Consider the following 20,377-nt stretch of genomic DNA (forward strand, 5'->3'; position numbering starts at 1 on the left):
GGCTAGAGCAGGGGTTCCTAACCTGGAATCTATGGACTTCCTCACCCCCACTCTCCAGCAAGGATTAACTTTAGTGCTTCTGAAGACTTCTGTAATAACATATTTCTAAATATCCCCCCCCCCCCCCCCCGGCAGCTCTAAACATTCTTCTGATTCTCAAAAGACCCCATGACCTCAAAGCAGATTGTGGCAAAAGCTAGGTAACTTTTATTTCTGCAGGCCAGGAAACTGTCTCCCTTTCCCTCCCTTTTCAAGTAATGGTGAAATAGTTAACATACTTGTATTTTAATTTAGATTAGCATTCCCCCATCCCACCCTGCCCCAATTACCAGGAGGCCAAAATAGGGAGCGAGAGGACAGAAGGAAGAAAGGAGAAGAACATGTCACCTTCAGACAGCATCACTTCCCTACCACATGCAGCAATCCTGTTGTAGAAAAAAAAAAAGGGAAGACCAATCTCAATGAAGTGATCAGCGAAGTACAGAAGGGAAAGAAACACATGCAAAGCCCAAAGGCTAGTTTAAGACACCGAGGAGAGAAACGAGTCTTTCAGATCTAGATGTTTGTTGGAGCCACCGATAAAATCCTCCACATTGCAGTCCAGAGTGGACAAATATAGAAATTTAACAAGTGTGGGCTGTGCTTCAATAAAATCTCATACAAAAACAGATTGAGGATATAGCAGTTTGTCAACTAATGCAGTGGATATTTAAACTGGAGAAGTTCCAAACAAAAGTGATGAGTATAATTATTTAGCACCATTTTTAAGTCATCTCAAATATTTTTTTTATCGTACCATTTTCAAAACTTGATTTTAAACTTCCAGGAAAAATACTGTAAATAAAATTTATAAACATGGTTTTGAGAACATTCTATTCACCTATGAGTGGAATTGCTAGGTAACTATGTGTAGCCTTTTGAGTAAGTGCCAGACTGTTTTTCAAAGCAGCTGAACCATTTTACATTCCCACCAGCAGGGTTCCAACTTCTCCATAACCTCACCAACACTTCATACAACCATCCTAATGGGTGTGCTCTGCATTTCTCCAATAGCAGAGGATACTGAGTATCTTTTCATGATCTTATTGGCTATTTCTATCTTCTCTGAATAACTGTCTATTCAGATCTTTGGCCCATTTTTGATTTGGGTTGTTTGCTTACTTGAGTTCTAAGATTTCTTTACATATTATAGATACAAGCCTCTTGTCAGATATAGGATGTACAATTATTTTCTCCCTTTCTGTGGATTGTCTTTCCACTTTCATGACAATGTCCTTTAAAGTCCAATTTATCCACTTATTCTTTGGTTGCTTGTGCTTTTGGTGTCACATCAAAGACACCATTGCCTAATTCAAAGTCACGAAGACTTGCACCTATGTTTTCTTAAAACTAATGAGCATGGCCCTAGTCGTTTTGGCTTAGTGGATAGAGAGCGTCGGCCTGTGGACTAAAGGGTCCCTGGTTCAATTCCAGTCAACAGCACATGCTTGGGTTGTGGGCTCTATCCCCAGTAGGGGCGTGCAGAAGGCAGCCCATCAATGATTCTCTCTCATCATTGATATCTCTCCTCCCTTCCTCTCTGAAATCAATAAAAATATAAACACACACACACCCCAGAAAAACTGATGAGCATGTATTATTTTAATAATATATACACACACATGCACTCAAATTTTATATATTTACTAAAATAAAATGATGGTGGCATAAAAAGATTAAACAAGATTAAATAACCTGCCCAAGAGTAACCTACCAGTAAGAGAAACACCCAGACCACTGGCTCTCTATGTGGTATCTTACTTGGCCTGCTCTCCCTGGAATCCTCAGGTTGTTACTTTTTTGTAATAAAAACTCCTATTCTCTGAAAAATGTATCATTCAAGCAATCTGTGTTACTCAAGGTGATAGAGATTTGCATAGAATAAAACTGTTCCTTCCCTTCAAGAGTTCAGCTATCATATTGTGATAGACATGTAAACCAAGAATAACAGATATCAAGTGTTAGGGGGTAAAAAACCTCAGAAAGAATGAACTGTCCATAGTAAGGAAAGGGAGTTCATCAGGGAAGGCCTCCCAGGAATAAGCGCGTTGGCTCACCAAAGATGGAGAACAGGAGCTGTACACCTAATACAAAATAATATTGAATGTAAACTGTAATTTTAAAATTTTAATTAAATTCAATAAAAAATAAATGGAAAGCAATTATATGATTAAAAAATAAATAAAGAAGAACAGAGGAAGCTCTGTATCAAAAGCTACATGACCAGATGACTCCACAGCAGGAGCAGCCAGGTGAGTAAACTGTGCTCCTTCCTCCAAACATACATGCTCTCTGGTGCCAAGCAACTAGGAGTAGTAGCAGCAACATCTACTCTGAAGTGGGAGCAGGGAACTTTAAAGGTCTTGAGCTTAAAAAGTGAGCAATGTCCTAGATCAAGCATGTCAAACTCGCGGCCCACAATGAATATTTTTGCAGCCCAGCCAATATAATTGCATGTAATAAACGTTTTAATAAAAATTTCATAACTTCATTTTTACAATATCCTGTTATACATAATTATTAATAACCAACTAAAACGTTCGCTAATGACTGATTACTATAATCGTGTTGCATTCATTTCCCTTATGCGCCTTACACGCAGGTGCACCATTTCTCTCCACTAATACTAGCAGCGAATATTTTAGCAGCCGATTGCCATGTCATTAGTCTTGTACTGACTTGTTTTGTGTGCACAACAGGAAATGTTTTGCTTTCAGAGTACAAGAAAAATAGGTTTATTTGCATTACAGATATTAATTTGTGCAGTTATTCAGTGTCTGATAAGTTAATGTTCAAGAAAAAATATTAATTTTTTTAAACATATTTTTATTGATTTCAGAGAGGAAGGGAGAGGGAGAGAGAGAGAGAAACATCAATGATGAGAGAGAATCACTGGTTGGCTGCCTCCTGAATGTCCCACACAGGGGATTGAGCCTGCAACCCGGGTATGTGCCCTTGGCTGGAATTGAACCTGAGACCCTTCAGTCCGTATCCACTGAGCCAAACAGGCTAGGGCAAGAAAAAAATATTAATTTTTATTAAAATGTTCTATTATGTTAACAATTATTCATTTATTTCAGCCCTTTGTATCCAGCATGTCTCTATCGAAATAAACCTACGTTTCTATAAAAAGTGAAGCTTTTGCTTTTTTTGCGGCCCACATAAACTTAAACCTTGTTTATTTGGCCCGTGTTAGTCTTTGAGTTTGACATGCTTGTCCTAGATGGATTGGTGAAACACCTAGGAGGACCACAGAACCAATAATTACAAAATAAGTGAGGAAAAAAACTAATCCAGTCAACAAGGAAAGTAACTAACACCTGAAAAAACTGGGTCATAACAGCAAATACAGCAGGGAGAGAAGTGTAAATATAATGAAAATATAAACTAGAAGATGAAAGAATGGTATTTTAAAAATTAGTTTTCATATTTTGATGAAAATAAAAAACTTAGTAGATAAGGTGAGGAGCAAGTGAAAACTACCCTGCATGTTCACCAGCTGCTAGGAATTTTAAAGACTGTTCGTACCAAGTGATGGCCCAGGCCTGGACAACTGAAATTCGCATACACTCCTGGGGGGGATGTGCCAAAACAAAACACAACACAAAGCTATTTTATAAAACACTCTGACAATTTTTCTAAAAGTGGGCAAACCATACCTATGATAAAATTCAGCCAATATATTCCTAGATGTTTGACCAAGAAAAATGAAAGCACATGTTCAGTATATACTCACAGATGCTTTATTTGTAATCAATCACTAAAACCTGCCAACAATGCAACTGCACACACCAACAGATTAATACATTCTGCCTTATCCACAATGGAATACTATTCATAAACTACTTCTCAAAATTATGCTGAATGAAAGATGTCAGTCCACTCTCCCCAGAGTACACACACAATACATGATTCCATGCATTTAAAATTGGAGAAAGCACAAACCAAAGTGTTAAAAAGCAGATCTATTTTTGCCTGGAGACCGGGGGAGACACAAAGGGGCTAGAGGAAATCTGGGGGATATGAATATGTCAATTATCTTGATTAGAGTGAGTTTCATGAGCACAGTGTATGTATGTGCTTATATGTGAGTATATAACAAAACTCAAGTTGTACACTTTAAAGACCATATATCAATTACATGGAATAAATTTATTTTAGCTATGGGAAAAAACAAAAACTTGGAAGAGTTAATCTAGAGCAGTGGTTCTCAACCTCCTGGCTCTTTAAATACAGTTCCTCGTGTTGTGACCCAATCATAAAATTATTTTCGTTGCTACTTCATAACTGTAATGTTGCTACTGTTATGAATCGTAATGTAAACATCTGATATGCAGGATGGTCTTAGGCAACCCCTGTAAAAGGGTCATTTGACCGCCAAAGGGGTCGCGATCCACAGGTTGAGAACCACTGATCTAGAGAATTGACCAGACAAAGAAAAAAATCAGTGAGCTGAAGGATCAAGCCAAGGTATTCTACAACACTGGACAAAACAGCAGAGGGGGAATGTATGTATGGAAATTGTTGAGATGTGGGAGCCAGAACCAGAATATCAACAAATCTAATAGGAATTCCACCAGAAAAGAGGAAAGGGAAGAATGCTCAAAAAAATAACAAATTTTGTATCTAGATTGGCAAAGATTAAAAAATACTGGAAAACATTCTGTATCTAGACACAAACCGGTGATATTTCAGGACACCAAAAATAAAGACAAAAATTCTTAAAGCTTCTAAAAAGATATAAAACAGCCCTGGCCGGCTTGGCTCAGTCAATAGAGCATCGTCCTGCGGATTGAAGGGTCCCAGGTTCGATTCCGGCCAGGGGCACATGCCTGGGTTGCGGGCTTGATCCCCAGTGGGGAGTGTGCAGGAGGCAGTCAGTCAATGATTCTCTCTCATCATTGATGTTTCTATCTTTCTCTCCTTCTCCCTTCCTCTATGAAATCAATAAAGAAACATATATTTTTTAAAAAGATATAAAACGGGTTACCTAAGGCAGAGAAAGAGAACAGATATCAGATCTCACAAAGTAAAAATGAAACAATATGTTCCCAACTGAGGAAAAACGATTGTGAACTAAAATATCAATCTACCAAGAAAACAAAAGAACATTTCTAGACATATAAGGACTCAGAATTACTACCCTCAAATCCTACATGAGGGCGGGGGGGAAAAATGGACACATATGTAATACCCTTTGTATTACTTTATGCAATAAAAAAAAAATCCTACATGAAAGAATCCTATATAATAAAGAACTAATATGCTAATTAGACCGGGAGGTGGAACAACCTTCTGGAACCACCAGTGGGCAGGGGGCGGGGCTGAGGCAGGCGCGGCTGCAAGGGCCTACTCTTTGACGAATTTTGTATATCAGACCTCAAGTTGGCCATATAATACAAAAAACCCTAAGTGGGAAACAGTACCTCAAAATGATACATACCACTTGCTTAAATTTAAAACACTCCTAGTTATGGAATTCTATAAACGTATGTATAAAGAGTGGTTTTTAATGGATCATAAATGTACAAAGTAAATTCATAGTGATTACCTTCTGAATGAGGGAGGGATTGGAATTTCTTTCCTAACCAGGTCTAAGGAATAATTTACATACAATAACTTTCATTGATTTCAACTGCACAACTCTAGTGAATGTTGACTGTTGTATAACCTGTGAAACCACCACTATACTAAAAATGCAGAACACTTCCATCACCTCCAAAAGATTCTGTGTTCTCCTTGGCAATCCCTATACCTCCGAGTCAGTCAATGATTTCTTTGTCACTATATTAGTTTGGATTTTACATCAAGTTAAAAATTTAAATTTGTTTAAATTTAAAAACAAACTAAATTCCCCAAATAGTGTAATAACAATAATTTAGTAGTCAAATAATAAAAACATTCTCAAAGTGGGTTTAAAAGATTCCAGTAAATGCTATTTATAGAAAATCTAAAATTAAAACATAATGGTTGAAAATAAAATGGCTCAAAAATAAATGAAGATGTGGTATTTTTACTGTAAGCAAACTAGAATTTAAGTCAAAAAGCATTAGTAAGGCAAAGATATTTTGTATCAATAAAATGTAAATAAAAATCAAGACAGCATAATAGCCATGAACCTTCATGATGCTAAGTGCTTAAAATATATAAAAAAGAATTACAAAATTCAACACTATCATAAGTAGAGATTTTAACATACCTTTAAAAAAAATCCTCACCTGAGAATGAATGAATGTGTGTGTGTATGTATGTGTGTGTGTGTATATATATATATATATATATATACACACACACACACATACACACACACACACACTAGTGGCCCGGTGCACGAAATTCGTGCACTGGGTGTGTGTGTGTGGGGGGGGGGTGTCCCTCAGCCCAGCCTGCCCCCTCTCACATACTGGGAGCCCTCAGGCGTTGACCCCCATCACCCTCCAATCGCAGGATCGGCCCCTTGCCCAGGCCTGACGCCTCTGACAGAGGTGTCAGGCCTGGGCAGGGGACCTTCATTTCCCCCCATCACTGGTTCTGCCCCCAGCCCAGGCCTGATGCCTCTGGCCCAGGCATCAGGCCTGGACAGGGGACCCCCAGATCCCTCCGATTGCTGGCTCTGCCCCTTGCCCAGGCCTGATGCCTCAGCCAGAGGCGTAGACCCCCATCACCCTCTGATCACCAATCACCGGATCGGCCCCTTGACCAGGCCTAAGGCCTCCGGCAGAGGTGTCACACCTGGGCAGGGGACCCCCAGCTCCCAGCGGTTGCAGGCTCCGCCCCTGCCCAGCCTAACGCCTCTGGCTGAGGCGTCCGGCTCGGGCAGCGGGGACCCGCAGCTGCAGCGGCCCCGCGATCGTGGGCTCCGCTTTAGGCCCAGGCAAGGGACCCCTAGCTCCCGGGACTGCCAGCTTCGACCGTGTCCAGCTCCCATCGCTGGCTCCACCCCTACTTCCTGCTATCACTGGCCAGGGCGGAAAAGGTGCCTGATTCTCCGATCATGGCTGGGGGGCAGGGCAAAGGCGGCCCCAGGGCCGCCTTTGCCCTGCCCCCCAGCTCTTAGCTCCCCGCTGGGTTTCCGATCACTGTCAGTGGCAGGGGGCTTCTTCCTGCTTTCCCTTTCACCTCCCTGCATTGTGCCTACATATGCAAATTAACCGCCATCTTGTTGGCAGTTAACTGCCAATCATAGTTGGCAGTTAATTTGCATATAGCCCTGATTAGCCAATGAAAAGGGTATCGTCGTACACCAATTACCATTTTTCTCTTTTATTAGTGTAGATATATATATAATTTTTAGGGGGGCAGGGTGAAGAGAGAGGGAAAGAAAGAGAAAAATGGGTGTGAAAGAGACACATTGACTGGTGAACCCCCCCTTCCCCCCCCCCCCCCCCAAACACCGCAACAGACCAGGGCTGGGGATTCTGGAGATTGAACCTTCAACCTAGGTCCTGGGCCAATGCTCTGGCCACAACAGCCCTAGGGCTTAACATACCTCTTGAAGATATCCACAGGGGAGCAAACAATACCAAAAGACCAATATTTTTTAAACACAACTAACAGTGTTCTAATATATGTAGAACATGATATCGATCAGAAAATTTATCAGAAACATTGTTTCAAATTGATCATAAATTACAAAAATGAAAACAAAAATAAAAAACTAAAGACACATTCACTAAATTCAAAGTAAATATAATTAAAATTTAAAAAAAAAATAAACTTCTAAATAATCCTTGGATTAAGAAGAACAAAACTTGAAATACTAAAAATTCAAAACAATAATGTAGTCAGAGCAGAACAAAAAGGAAAATCCATACTCTTACAGGCACTCATCAAAAAACAAGTAAGACTAAGATTTTAATTCAAGACTAAAATAAATTCAAGGAAAGTGAGCGATTTAAGATAAAAGCACCATTTAATACAAACGAATGCAAAAAAAAAAAATCAATTTTCAAAAAAATAGACTCTTTTCTACACATAAACCATCCTTCCTGTATGTTTCATAAGTTATTTAAGTGGTTTTTAAAATATATATTTTTGTGTTGATTTCAGAGAGGAAGGAAGAGGGGGAGAGAGGAAGAAACATTAATCAAGTGCCTCCTGCATTTGCCTCACTGGACAACAAACCTGCAACATGGGCATGGCCTCCTGGTTCATAGGCTGACACTCAACCACTGAGCCACTTCGGTGGGGCACCTAGTTAGCATTATGCAAACACCAAAAGTGGACAGCACTCACACAAACCACACATTTATTCCAAACACTTACATAGAGCAATTAACGACACAGGACTGGAGAGACAGATCAATAAAATATAATATCCAGGAAGGAATCCATGTAAAATGAATATTTGCATGTAACAAAGCTGGCATATCATTATCAGTGAGGAAATATTTTGTAGTAAGTGATTAGGAAAAGCCTATAAAAAATGGTTAAAATTTGTGATGTTTATTTAAAACAAGGAGAATTTTAAAAATAAACAAATTAAGAGACAAATAGAGCAAAAAGATGAGTGACTGAAAAAAAATGGAAACTGAGTAAACATAAAAATATGCTAAGTTGATTTTTGGAGAAATTGGAAATTAAATGAACCAGATACATACCAGCATCCCATAAAACTGGCAAAATTTTTAAAGAGTGATGATGTCCAAAGCTCAGAAAGTTGAAGGGAAACATGTTTTTTATCTGCTGCTTGTGGGAGTATAAACTAGTACACTTTTTTAGAGATAGTCTATTAATAATAAAAAATAAGCACATATATATGTATATATATATATGCTACACACTGCTAATTCCATTTCTCAGTATCCAACCTAAATAAATAGTTGCACAGTGCAGCAATTTTATGAGAAAAAATGGAAAAAATCTAAATATTCATCACAAAGAAACATACATTTTGGATATATATTATGTATGTGTATATATATATATACACACACATATATATAGATAGATATCTACAATGTGGAATATTATGCAACGATTCAAAGGAATAAAATAAATCTATGTTTATTGACATGGAAATATGGCCAACACATAGTAAGTGGAAAAAAACAAAGAGCAAATTCTAGAAGATACATTTTTCCTATTACTCATGTAAACATGGAAAAGAAAATTATTCTTATATATTCTACACACACAGATATACATATATAAATACATTAAAAAAGGACTGGTAGGAAAATTGATAAACAATCATCTTCAGAAGAGTCCACGATTGGGGGAAGGAAATCAAGAGAAACACAAATGTATTCATGTTTTCCTTTTTCTCCAAGATTCAGTTAGGAATATTTACAAATATTCATAAGAGTTGAACAAAATGTAAAGACCCATAAACCCACCTAGATTCTCCAGTTTAACACCTTATTATACATATTCACCATTTATCTAATATTTTTATGCATTTTAAGTTGCAGATGTCAGTAGACTTCACCCCTAAACACTTTAGCACGGGTATTAACTAAAATTGAGAGAGAAAAATTACATTAGTGAAACATACAATTCTCTAATGTACCAATAGGCGGCTTCTGACAAATGCATTCACTTATGGTTCAACCCCCTCCCAGTCAATCCCCGTGCCTTAAAGGCAAACACCAATTTGGGCTTTTTTCCATCATAGGTGTTACTTGTTTTAGAATTTCACAAGTGAAATCATATAGTATGTATTCTCTTTGGTAAAGCTTTTTTAAACTAAGTCGTCCAGGTTTTGTGTTATCTGTAGTTAGTTCCTTTTTACTGCTGAGTACTATTCTATTGTGCGGACATACCAGTTTGTCCATTCTTCTGCTGATTCAGGACACTTGGGCTGTTTCCAGTTTGGAGCTACTATGAATACTCCTATACAAGTATTTTAGTGGATATATGTCTTCATTTCTCTTGAGTAGACACACGTAGGAGTAGAGCTGCTGGGTCATGGAGTAGAGGTATATTTACTTTTGTATGAAACTGCCAGACCTCTATCCAAAGTGGATACAGCAAGTATTATATTTTAGAAAGTATTACAGTTAATTAACAGTGGTTACCAAGGGTAGAAGCTGAGGATGTCAACAGACTTACTGATTATCCACATCTGTATTGTAAAAATCCAAACAATGGTATTACTTTTGTTATATGAAAAGAACAAAGCCAAGAGTCCACATCCCACGTAAGACTAGTTCAGGCTTCTGAGGTCAGCCCAAACCACTCTTAAGTTCTAAAGCAGAGGTCAGGAAACCATGGCTGCTGCTTGTTTTTGTAAATAAAATATTGAGAAACAGCTAGGCCTATTCATTTACATATTGTCTGTGGCTACATTAAAGCTACAATAGCAGAGCTGAGCAGTTGCCACAGACACCATGTGGCTGGCAAAGCCTAAAATATTATGTGGTCCTTTAAAAGAAAAAGTTTGTCATCTCTTGTTCTAAAGCATTTACATAAGTTTTGTTTTTCATTTCAAAGTGACATTTGAAACTGTCTCATGCAACTTTTCTCTTATAGAGGAAGCTAAGACCCAAAGATTTTAAATGAGTTATCTAAGCTAAGATGGAGATGTGGAACTAACATTTAGGTCTATATTCTGAGTCCTAATCAGGTCATCTTCTTAGTATTTTATGTACTTCTCTAAGATTCATAAGTAAAAAATGTATTTATCCCAACAGGCTCACTTTTACTATGAAGCCCTATCTGGAAATTTCTAAATGAATTAGAAGTTTAGTAGGACAGACTCATTGTGAGTTAAGGGGAATTATGCCTTCATGTACATGTATGTATACAAATAAGACTTTCAGTGTGTTGCTATACCAATTGACCCGCAATACTCCCAACTTTAGCCCAAGCAATAGGTGAATCACAAGCTGAAACTAATTATGTGTCTGCAACAAGCAGAATCCGAAGTAACCGCTTGAGCTAAAGCTGACCCAAGCTGAAACTAATTAAATGACAATTTGCTCATTAAAAAAATAGTAAAGGGGAGCATTTGAAATTGTGCTCCTCAGCATATATCATCAGTTTGGCCCAAATAAATGCATAAAAATTCTCTTAAAAAATAAAAATAAGGGTGTACTATGAGCTAATTATTGTAGGGATATAAAATGCAGATGTATATCATACTGTGAGAACAACCAGTTAGTAGGAGCAATCCTATCTAATAAATATGCTAATTAACCCCACAAGATGGCAGCGCCCAGTCCCCTCAGCCCCCCAGGGCAGGCCTGAGGTGCAGGCAAGCCTTGGATGGCAGCTGCCCAGCTGCCCGAGGCTTGCACTGCTGGCAGTGGCAGCAGCAGAGGTGTGATGGGGGCGTCGCCTTCCTCCTGCCTGAGAGCTCCTGGACTGTTAGAGGGGGCAGGCTGGGCTGAGGCCCACCCATTCCCTTCAATGCATGAATTTTCATGCACCGGGCCTCTAGCATAAGTAAATAAATATAGATATAAGCAACTTTAACCCAGGATACAAATTTTTAGGTTCCATGTGAGATAAATGTGACATTATTTTCATCTGGGGATCATCAGAGACAGCTTAGGGCATGGCTGCCAATCAAGCTAGGTCTGAGTAGGGAAGAATTTGTGATGCAGAGAATGGCCTGGGAGAGGGAATGAGTAGGGTATTCCAGACCAAGGGTCTTCATCTTCACCCATTTGAGCAGAACATGTGGTGAATGGGAAATAAGGTGGGAAATGACAGGTTATAAGGCTGGAAATTGAGTTTTAAGACAGCCTGGAATGCCAGGCTGTCTGGAACTTATTTAAAACTTCTGAAAGCAGAAGGGATCCATAGTTTTGGGGTACAGGAAATAGCATAATCAAAGCTGCAGCCTTAGAAATAATCTGATAGCACTGGTTTAGGTCACAATGACTACAACTGATTCCTTGGATCTTTTGGGGGTGCAAATGGGTTAAGAGCCAACGTTCCTAGAGTCAACAACACTATTACTTTTTAAAAAGCTGGAAAGGCATTTGTCTATGTTAACTTGGAACAACTTTTAAAAAAGCTCTTTATCTGGTGCTTTAAGATTTTTAATCAGAGAATTTATAAGAAAAGGCACGACCAGATCTTGATAAAGGGGCAGAGTTTGGTGGGAGTCTTAAAAGCTAAGAAATTTCTAACAGGTGGTTACTAATATGAAGCTAGAAAATGATCACTCAGGTTTATGGGATATGCACAAAGCGACTGGAATCTGAGAAATGTTAAACCAAGAAGTAAAATCTGTGAGTGGTCTTTGGAGTTGTTTTATGAGATTGCAAGGAAAGACCAAGAAGAGAAAACAAGGCCAAAGACAACACCTGGGAAATATATATTTAGGAAACAGAAGAAGAGCAAACAGGAAGGAATCAGGAAAGAAATGTGTAGAAAAGTATGGAGTTGTTTAAGGGTATATATACAAAGGGCCACATTTTATGTGCCAGTTGCTAGCCAAAGAAAAGTACCTTATGCTTTGGACAAGGGTCAGTTACAAAGACATACCTTATCCAGGCCCCAGCAAAATACTAAAATTTAGTAAGGGTCATAGATAAGCGCCAACTCCACAAATGACTCAGTAACAAGGTGACAGATATGTGGGAGGCTAAGTTAGAGAATTCTTTTCAGAAATATTAGTAATAGCTGAGTCTCTCCTGCAAGAGAGAAAATGATACTATTAATTACGCCCTCATTAAGTTTGAGAGCGAGTAAGCTTGAAAAAAAAAAAAGGCAATAAAGCAGGAGCTGGGAGACACAAATAATAACCCTGGTTCTGTTACCCTAATCAGATGCAGGACCCAGGTCACAAGCTCAGCTAAGTCTCCAACAAGAAAGTTAAGTGGAAGCTTCTTCAGAACACTGAGCTTCTGTGAAAACCATCAGTGCTATAGCAAAAAAAAAAAAAAAAAAGAAAGAGGGGGGATGTGCAAACCTTAGTGGAAGTGTTATACTATGATACACCACCACCACCCAGGACATTAAAAACATGTTGCAGAAGACTAATTAACATGGGAACATTTCATAATAGTGTTCATTCATTCAATAGATTTTTATTACATTCCTAAATGCCAGGCAACAGGCTAGGTATTAGGGAATCAAGATGAGTAAGACATGAATACTAGTTTATATATAGTCTAGTAAATGGGAAACAAGTCATAAATGCTATAATAGAAAGTGGTGGTATGGGAGCACTTGATCCAGTCTTAAGGCAAAGAGGGTTTCAAAATGTTTTCCAGAGATCAGGCTATCTAAGCTGATACCTGAGTAGCCATACCAAGGTGAAGGAAAGAGGCTCAGGAGCTAGGAACCCACAGTTTCCTAGGAGAGAATTATGTGGAATGGTAAAGATGACAGGAGAGGAGTAAGCCAGAGAGATTATAAAGAGAGCCTCTGAAGACAAGGGAGATTTACATGAAGAGGTGCTATGAAATGAAACATCCAACTAAAGATTTCTAACAGTTGGGAATCTTAATATTGGTTATAATATATAAAAAAGCATATGGACTAGAGGTGCAAATTTGGGAGTCCTAACACAGAGATAATACATAAATTCCAGCAGAAATGTGGACAGTGCCCAGAGGTGATAAAGAGGGCCAAGGATACCCCCACCACATCAACCTCTAAAAAGGGGGCAGAGGAATAAAAACATTACCCTTAAACATTAAGTGATGGAACTAGGCATCGAATTGTTTATTTAAAATTTTTATGTATTATACGTTTAAAAATTTTAATTTGCATGTAGGAAAAAAACTATTAAAATGTTAACAGTGACTATTCTAAGTGGTTAAAGACTACAGGTGATTTTATTTCAACACAATAAATGCATAATTAGAATATAATATAAATATATCTTTCAAAGTTAAATGGATTTGCCTTCCTCCTATTACACAATCAAGTAATAAATGACTCGTTCCTAGTCATTTATAATGATAAAGCAAGGACAAGATAGGAGGATTTTTTAAGTTCTTTTATTATAGCTAACTTAATTCTAGAGATATAAATTCAAATTTCACTGCAAAGAAAATCAAATTATTTCAGGGGTTGGGAAATTGCTCTTTAATAACAGTAAAGCACATATAATAGTAATTGCAATGGTGTCTGGAACGCAACACATAAACTTACCTCCTCCCCCCCTAGCACTACCGGTCCAGAAAGTACTGTTTCCTGCTGGGTGATGGCTTAGCATGCCTCTGCTGCTACCTCTGCCACACCCACCAATGACCTTCATTTATAGGCTGCGCACAGGGTAAGGCAAGTTCTATTACTTTCCCAATGGTGCACAGTTCTGTAAAGTTTAATATGTCACACTCCACAGGACAAAGAACAATACCATACAAAACGAAGTGATACCGGGAAAATAAACACACTCGTCTCTGGGGACCTCTATAGTCAGACACCCAAGGTGAGATGGTGTCTGATATCCAAAGCAGAGCATTTACTGAGGCATGACCCATAATGGGAGCAGTTGACTGAGAAAATGCTACTTCATTGCTCTAAAATCATGAAAGAGAAGGCACATGAGCAAACTATAGGTGTTAAATAGTTTGGGTCCAGAATCCTGATTCTGCTTGTACATCAGTAACTCAAGTTTTAACTTAATCCCATATAATAAAGAGCTAATATGCTAATTAGACCAAACAGCAGAAGGACCTTCTGAGGGACATTCCCGATGAAGCCGGGCTGGGAGGGCCAAGGCAACCAGGGCTGCAAGGGCTGAGCCCCTTGCACAAATTTTATACATTGGGCCTCTAGTAGTAATATAAAGCATCTATTAACAGATGATCTAAAGCTAATGAATTCCAAATAAGCCCACAAGCAGATGTCATTAGATGAGGTCATGTAATGTCATAGTTTTTCTAGCCTTGGAGAGCCTCTGAAGGCCCAAAGATTCTGTCACTAACTCAGTGAATTTTGACAAGTCAGATCTGTGGGTTCAATTTTCTAACCTATGAAATGATGGTACAGGGCTAGGTTAGTGGTTTTCAAGCTTTTCTGACTCTGAGCCACAATAAGAAATACATTTTACATTGGGGTATCTATATATACAAAATACAGAAAAGTTCCATTAAGTAGCATCTTTCCATAGACTCAACTTATTAGGTAGAATAAACTTTGGTATTTTTACCGTTCTATTTTTTAAAAATGCCAATTGCAACACATGGTCCATTACCTACAGTTTAAATAACACCGAGTAAGTTCTAGGCCAGCCGTGGGCAAACTACGGCCCGCGGGCCGGATCCGGCCCATTTGAAATGAATAAAACTAAAAAAAAAAAAAAAAAAAAAAAGACAAAAAAAAAAAAAAAAAAGACCGTACCCTTTTATGTAATGATGTTTACTTTGAATTTATATTAGTTCACACAAACACTCCATCCATGCTTTTGTTCCGGCCCTCCGGTCCAGTTTAAGAACCCATTGTGGCCCTCGAGTCAAAAAGTTTGCCCACCCCTGTTCTAGGCTCTCTTTCACTATTTTCATTCTAATTGTATTTAATGCACTTAGGCTTAATATTAGCAACATCAGCCACAAAGGGCTAAATTTTCTTTGTCCTGTTTTCATAAAATAAAAAGTAGCACCTAAACAAACAAAAAAGGGAAAATAAAAGTGGCAGCTATTTATTCCTGACGTGCCCTTACGCTTCTGCCTAAGAAACCAGCACTACGGCGTTCCCACCACGAAGGACTGCTTTCTGACCATTGTGTGTTTTTCTGGGGGCGCCCATACCTTTGTACAAATGTGTAGATTACACTTTCCACGGCTTCAGCTTGTGAATAAAAGATGCATCGATTGTTAAAAAAACAACAAAACCCCCAGCTCTAAGCATACTTTGATCACCCACAAAGTGTGCTTTAGGAGGCTGTTGTGGATATCAAATAAAGTGATCATAAGTATTTAAGCATTTTAAATTGCTGTAACGGACCTAGCCAGTTTGGCTCAGTGGAGAGATCGTTAGCCTGCAGACTGAAAAGTCCCAGGTTCCATTCTGGTCAATGGCACATGCCTGGGTTGTGGGCTCAACCCCCCAGTAGGGGGCGTGCAGGAGGCAGCCAATCAATGAGTCTCTCTCATTATTGATGTTTTTGATCTCTCCCTTACTCTCTGAAATCAATAAAAATATATTTTAAAAATAAAGAAATTGCTGTAACCAAGTATAAGGTATTAGTCAGGTATTCAAGTGGTTATTCAAAATCCTTACATCTAACACTTAAATAAAGCTATGTGATGTAACAACATGCAGTATTTTCACTGTATCTCAACTGTAAATGGCAAGCATGTGTGCTTTTAATATATCTAATGAACTTAAGAGAGGAACCTCAGATTACAGGACAAATGCACTGAAGACTGCAATATAAAAACTAAAATCAGGAGCATCTTAAATGAATGTCTTTATAAAATCCCTGGGGGTAGAAAAGAGGCCTTTCTTTACACAGCAGCAGACCCAACAACTTTACCAATATCAAAAAAAGATATTACCACCCCATCACCAGTTACATTAAATTCAAAAGCAACTAGAAAAAATTTTGCACAAATGAGTTTTTTCCTTAAATAGTTTAACACGTTTTCAAAATGCAAAAGTTACATATATTATACTTGGCCTAGAAATTCTACCAATAGAAATATCTCAAGGAAATAAGTTTGTTAACATGTACACACAAAGATAAAGAGACTAGGAGGAAGGACCAGTACATACACTAATGCACTAGTTTAAATTTTCAGAAAATCAGGAGTCACTTATTTTCCCCTGGGTATCTCCTATGCATACATGATGTATACATATTAATAAACCTATTAAAAAAATCACAATACATCTAACTATACCAGGCGTGGGGAATGCCTGCCCCAAGAGCTGTTGTAAGCCCCATGAAATCATTTGGTCTAGCCCTGCCAAGGCATTAGGGGTGAGTTAATTAAATGTTTGACCAAATATAGGCGGCTAGTTTTTAAGTTGATAACTTTGTATGGCCCTCAAATGTTGTTATAAATACCCAGATGGCCCTTGGCAGAAAAAAGGTTCCCCACTCCTGAACTATACAATAGAACACTAGTTGGCTATTAAAAATGGTGATAAAGATCTTTATTAACATGGGAAGATGACCACAATATACTCAAAAGATTATAAAACACTGTATGGTGTTTTTTCGTTAAAAAAAAGTTACAAGCATTTCTCAACTCTGCCCAGTTACACACCTAAATACTAATAATGGGCATCTGTGGGGTGATGAGATCAGCTAGCTCACACAATGCCTTTCTGGATATTAGAACAAGGTACCTCCTTTCTCCAGGCAGACCCCATGCTCCAGGGTACACAGCCTGGGGAGCTGAGTGTGGACTTCAGCCTCCACACACCACTCCCCTTGGAGGGAGGCCCTTAGATTGAGATACCTGGTAATATGGATAATTTTCACCTATTTATGCCATTCTGCACTGGCATACTATTACTACAATCAACAGAAATTTGCTGTTTGTTGACCAACATAACACTTTAGTTTCAATTTTGAAAAAAGGTCATGCCCTCATCCTGTTAAAACTAATCCCAACTTGACTTTACGGCCCTACCACTGCTCTTATAGAATGCCCTATCTTTTGATAATTTGTTCCTGTTATCTATTTAAGTGCACATACAAATAACTCTCTACCCAGTATCATATAATACAAAGGTTAGATATTAGGAGGAGAAAAGTCATGCTAACACAAAGTGAAAATACTGATCACTGGAAATGGGAAGGCGATGAGGAAAGGAGGAAGTTCATCTACAAAAACTAATCCCTCTCAGAAATTCCTTCAGCAAAAGTTACTAGACTCTAAGGAACAGTAATTGTTCACTTCCCCACCCCCACTGAACTCTAGATGCAAGATATATTTCCTCATAACACTACTGGGTTCCCAAAAGACAGGCATTTAAATAAAAATTGTGAGCGATTACCATGCAGTTAGGCAAGGCATCTGTAAAATAATACAACCGCTGGACTGGGATTAGAGGAGAACTGGGTTCTTTTCCTGGCTCCGTGGAGTATGTAATTTTACTAGTACACAAAGCAAAATCACCACCTCTCCAGATCTCTTTTTTTTCCTTCTCCAACGTGGGGGTTGGGCTAAGGAAAAAACCTCCAAGGCCCCTCTCGGCTGGTGACAGGACCTAAGCCATCCTCCCATCCACTCCGCCGGCGCCGGATTGCAGTCAGCAGCAAGTTTATTTTCTACGCCCATGCCTAACTGACTCTCTCCATGCTTCTCTTAAAAATGGGCCCAAATAGTTCTCAACTCTAGAAATTTAGTCTCACTCAGAAAAGAAAAAAAAGAGATGTCAAGACCCACGGACAAAATATTTTTCAAAAGGCCCACAAAGAATGAAATTCGTTTACTGGATTCATTTTTCGAAAAAAAGAAAAAAAAGAGAGGCACCCTACAGCAGCACGACCCTGGTGAATGGTTTAAATATTTCTTTTAAAACAAAGAACTCCGGCATAGAAACAGTGCTAACATATACAACCATCACACGTTTCAGAGGCACAGAAAAACATTGTGCTGTTCAGAGAGGATGTACTTTCCTCCCCCAAGAAACAGTTTTTCTAAGAAAAAACAAACCCCCAAAACCTGTAATCAAAAAGGAGCGAGTGTCTTTTCACGGCCCAAACTCAAGTGCATTTCCGGGGACGATGCACTTGTGCGATGAACTCGCTCACCGCGGCGTCCGCGCAACCCACACGCCGGGCACCCGCTCGCTCGCTCGCACGCCCGGTCGGGGCGGCCGCGTGGAGTCACAAGGCAGCGGCGGGAGCGAGTGGAAATTTCCTCTCCGCGGGCGCGGGGCAGGGTCTGGCTCCCCCGAGCCGCTCGGCGCCGCTGGCGCCTCCTCCAGGGCCGCCCCCGGCCGGCGCGCTCCGTACAAAGGAGGCCCGGGCGCTCGGCCCCCCGCACGCTCCGGGCTCGGCTCCGGGCTGGGGTCCCCGGCTTCCGGCGCCGCTCGCGGCCGCAGGCCCGGGCAGCACGTGCGCTCCGGGCCGGGAGGAAGCAGCCGGCGCGGCCGGGCCGGGGCTGCCCGCGGTCCCACCAGCCTCGGCCGCGGGCCCCGGCCCTCCCTCCCGTCCCGCGAGAAATGAATGGGCCCCGCGCTCCGCCCCGGCCCGGCGGAGAGTCCGGAGGCCCGAGGCGAAGACCGCGGCGGAGGCGGCTCCCGCTTTTCCTTGCCCATCCGACCCCGCCCGGCACCTCCCGGACCGCGGCCGGCCCCGGGCGCCCCGCCGCCGCCCGCTCACCCCAGCTCTTGGCGGTGCGCCCCAGGAACGCTCCGGTGGTCGGGTTGTAGAGGAAGAGCTTCCACTCGGCCAGGCTCTGGTGGAAGGACTTCTTGTCTTTCTTCGTCATGGTGGGCGCGCCGAGGGCGAGGGGAGCGGCGGCCGCGGGGCTGGAGGCGGCGAGGAGCGCGGAGGCGCGTCCCGGCTCGAGCGGCGCAGCCGGGCGACAGCGGCAGAAGGTGGAACAGCCGAGGGCACCTCCTCACGGCCGCGGGCGCTCGAACCGACTGCGCCGCGCCGAGCCGGGCGGCCGCTGAGGCCGCGGGAGCCTGACGTCTCCGCCCGCCGCAGCCAATCCCCGCGCCGCTGCACCCGCGCCGCCGCCGCCGCCGCCGCCGCCGCCGCCTCCCGCCCGCGGCTGGCGCAGCCCCAGGCGGCGAGGAAGCCCCGCCCACTCCCGGCCCCGCCCACGCCGCCCCGCCCGGCTCAGTGAGTCCCGGCCCGGCTCGGGACCGCTCGGGGGTCTCCCCACGCCGGCCGCTGAATGGGGAGTACACAGAGCGGCTTTAAAAACCTCCCGGGCTTCATAGGAAGCAAATGTGTAACCAGGAGCCAAAGGCGGCGTCCCCCGCTCGCCCGCTTCTCAGGAGGAGGCGTCGGGGGAGCCGCCGGGGCAGCCGTCCTCGCGGCATCGTGCGGGCGGCGGCGGCGCGGGAGAGGCGAGCACGGAAATGACTCGACTCCGCCCGGGACGTCCTCGCCCAGCGGGGGCCCCCCGGTGCCTCCCGCGCCGCCGCCGGGCAGTGTCCTCCGGGCTCTGTGACGTGACTGGGACCGGCTGCTGTCCAGCCAGGACGCTGCCCACATGCTGCTGCCCAGAGAAGGGCCGTCCTCGCTCTTCTGACGGGCTTATTCCGGAATCTCGGGCGAAGGGGCCTATTTCATCCCCCATGTGCCCGTCGTCTTCATGAAACGGGGTGCAGGGTTTCTCCAGAACCGATCACGGAAGTCAGCATGTGCGGCACATACTTTCCCGAGGTTCCTGTCCACGAGAAGCCCTCTGGCTTTTCTCAGACACGGAGACTCAACCCGCAGGCAGCCAGGGCGTCGTTCAGCGTGGACGCCTCGGGGACGTGCCCGGCCGCTCCGGTTCTCCGCCGGCGCGGGTGC

General features: G+C 41.7%; 1 protein-coding gene across 1 annotated transcript in view; it reads right to left on the bottom strand.

The window, feature by feature from the left end:
* Positions 1-19,566, bottom strand: part of ATP1B3 (ATPase Na+/K+ transporting subunit beta 3) — a 40,020-nt gene extending 20,454 nt beyond the window's left edge. Inside the window, exon 1 of the mRNA XM_059663740.1 lies at positions 19,229-19,566. Within this exon, the coding sequence (XP_059519723.1) occupies positions 19,229-19,337 (109 nt within the window). The 5' untranslated portion in view covers positions 19,338-19,566. The remainder of the gene's footprint in view (positions 1-19,228) is intronic.
* Between the last annotated feature and the right edge of the window lie 811 nt (positions 19,567-20,377).

Source organism: Myotis daubentonii, chromosome 14 (assembly GCF_963259705.1).
Source record: "Myotis daubentonii chromosome 14, mMyoDau2.1, whole genome shotgun sequence".
Taxonomy (NCBI): domain Eukaryota; kingdom Metazoa; phylum Chordata; class Mammalia; order Chiroptera; family Vespertilionidae; genus Myotis; species Myotis daubentonii.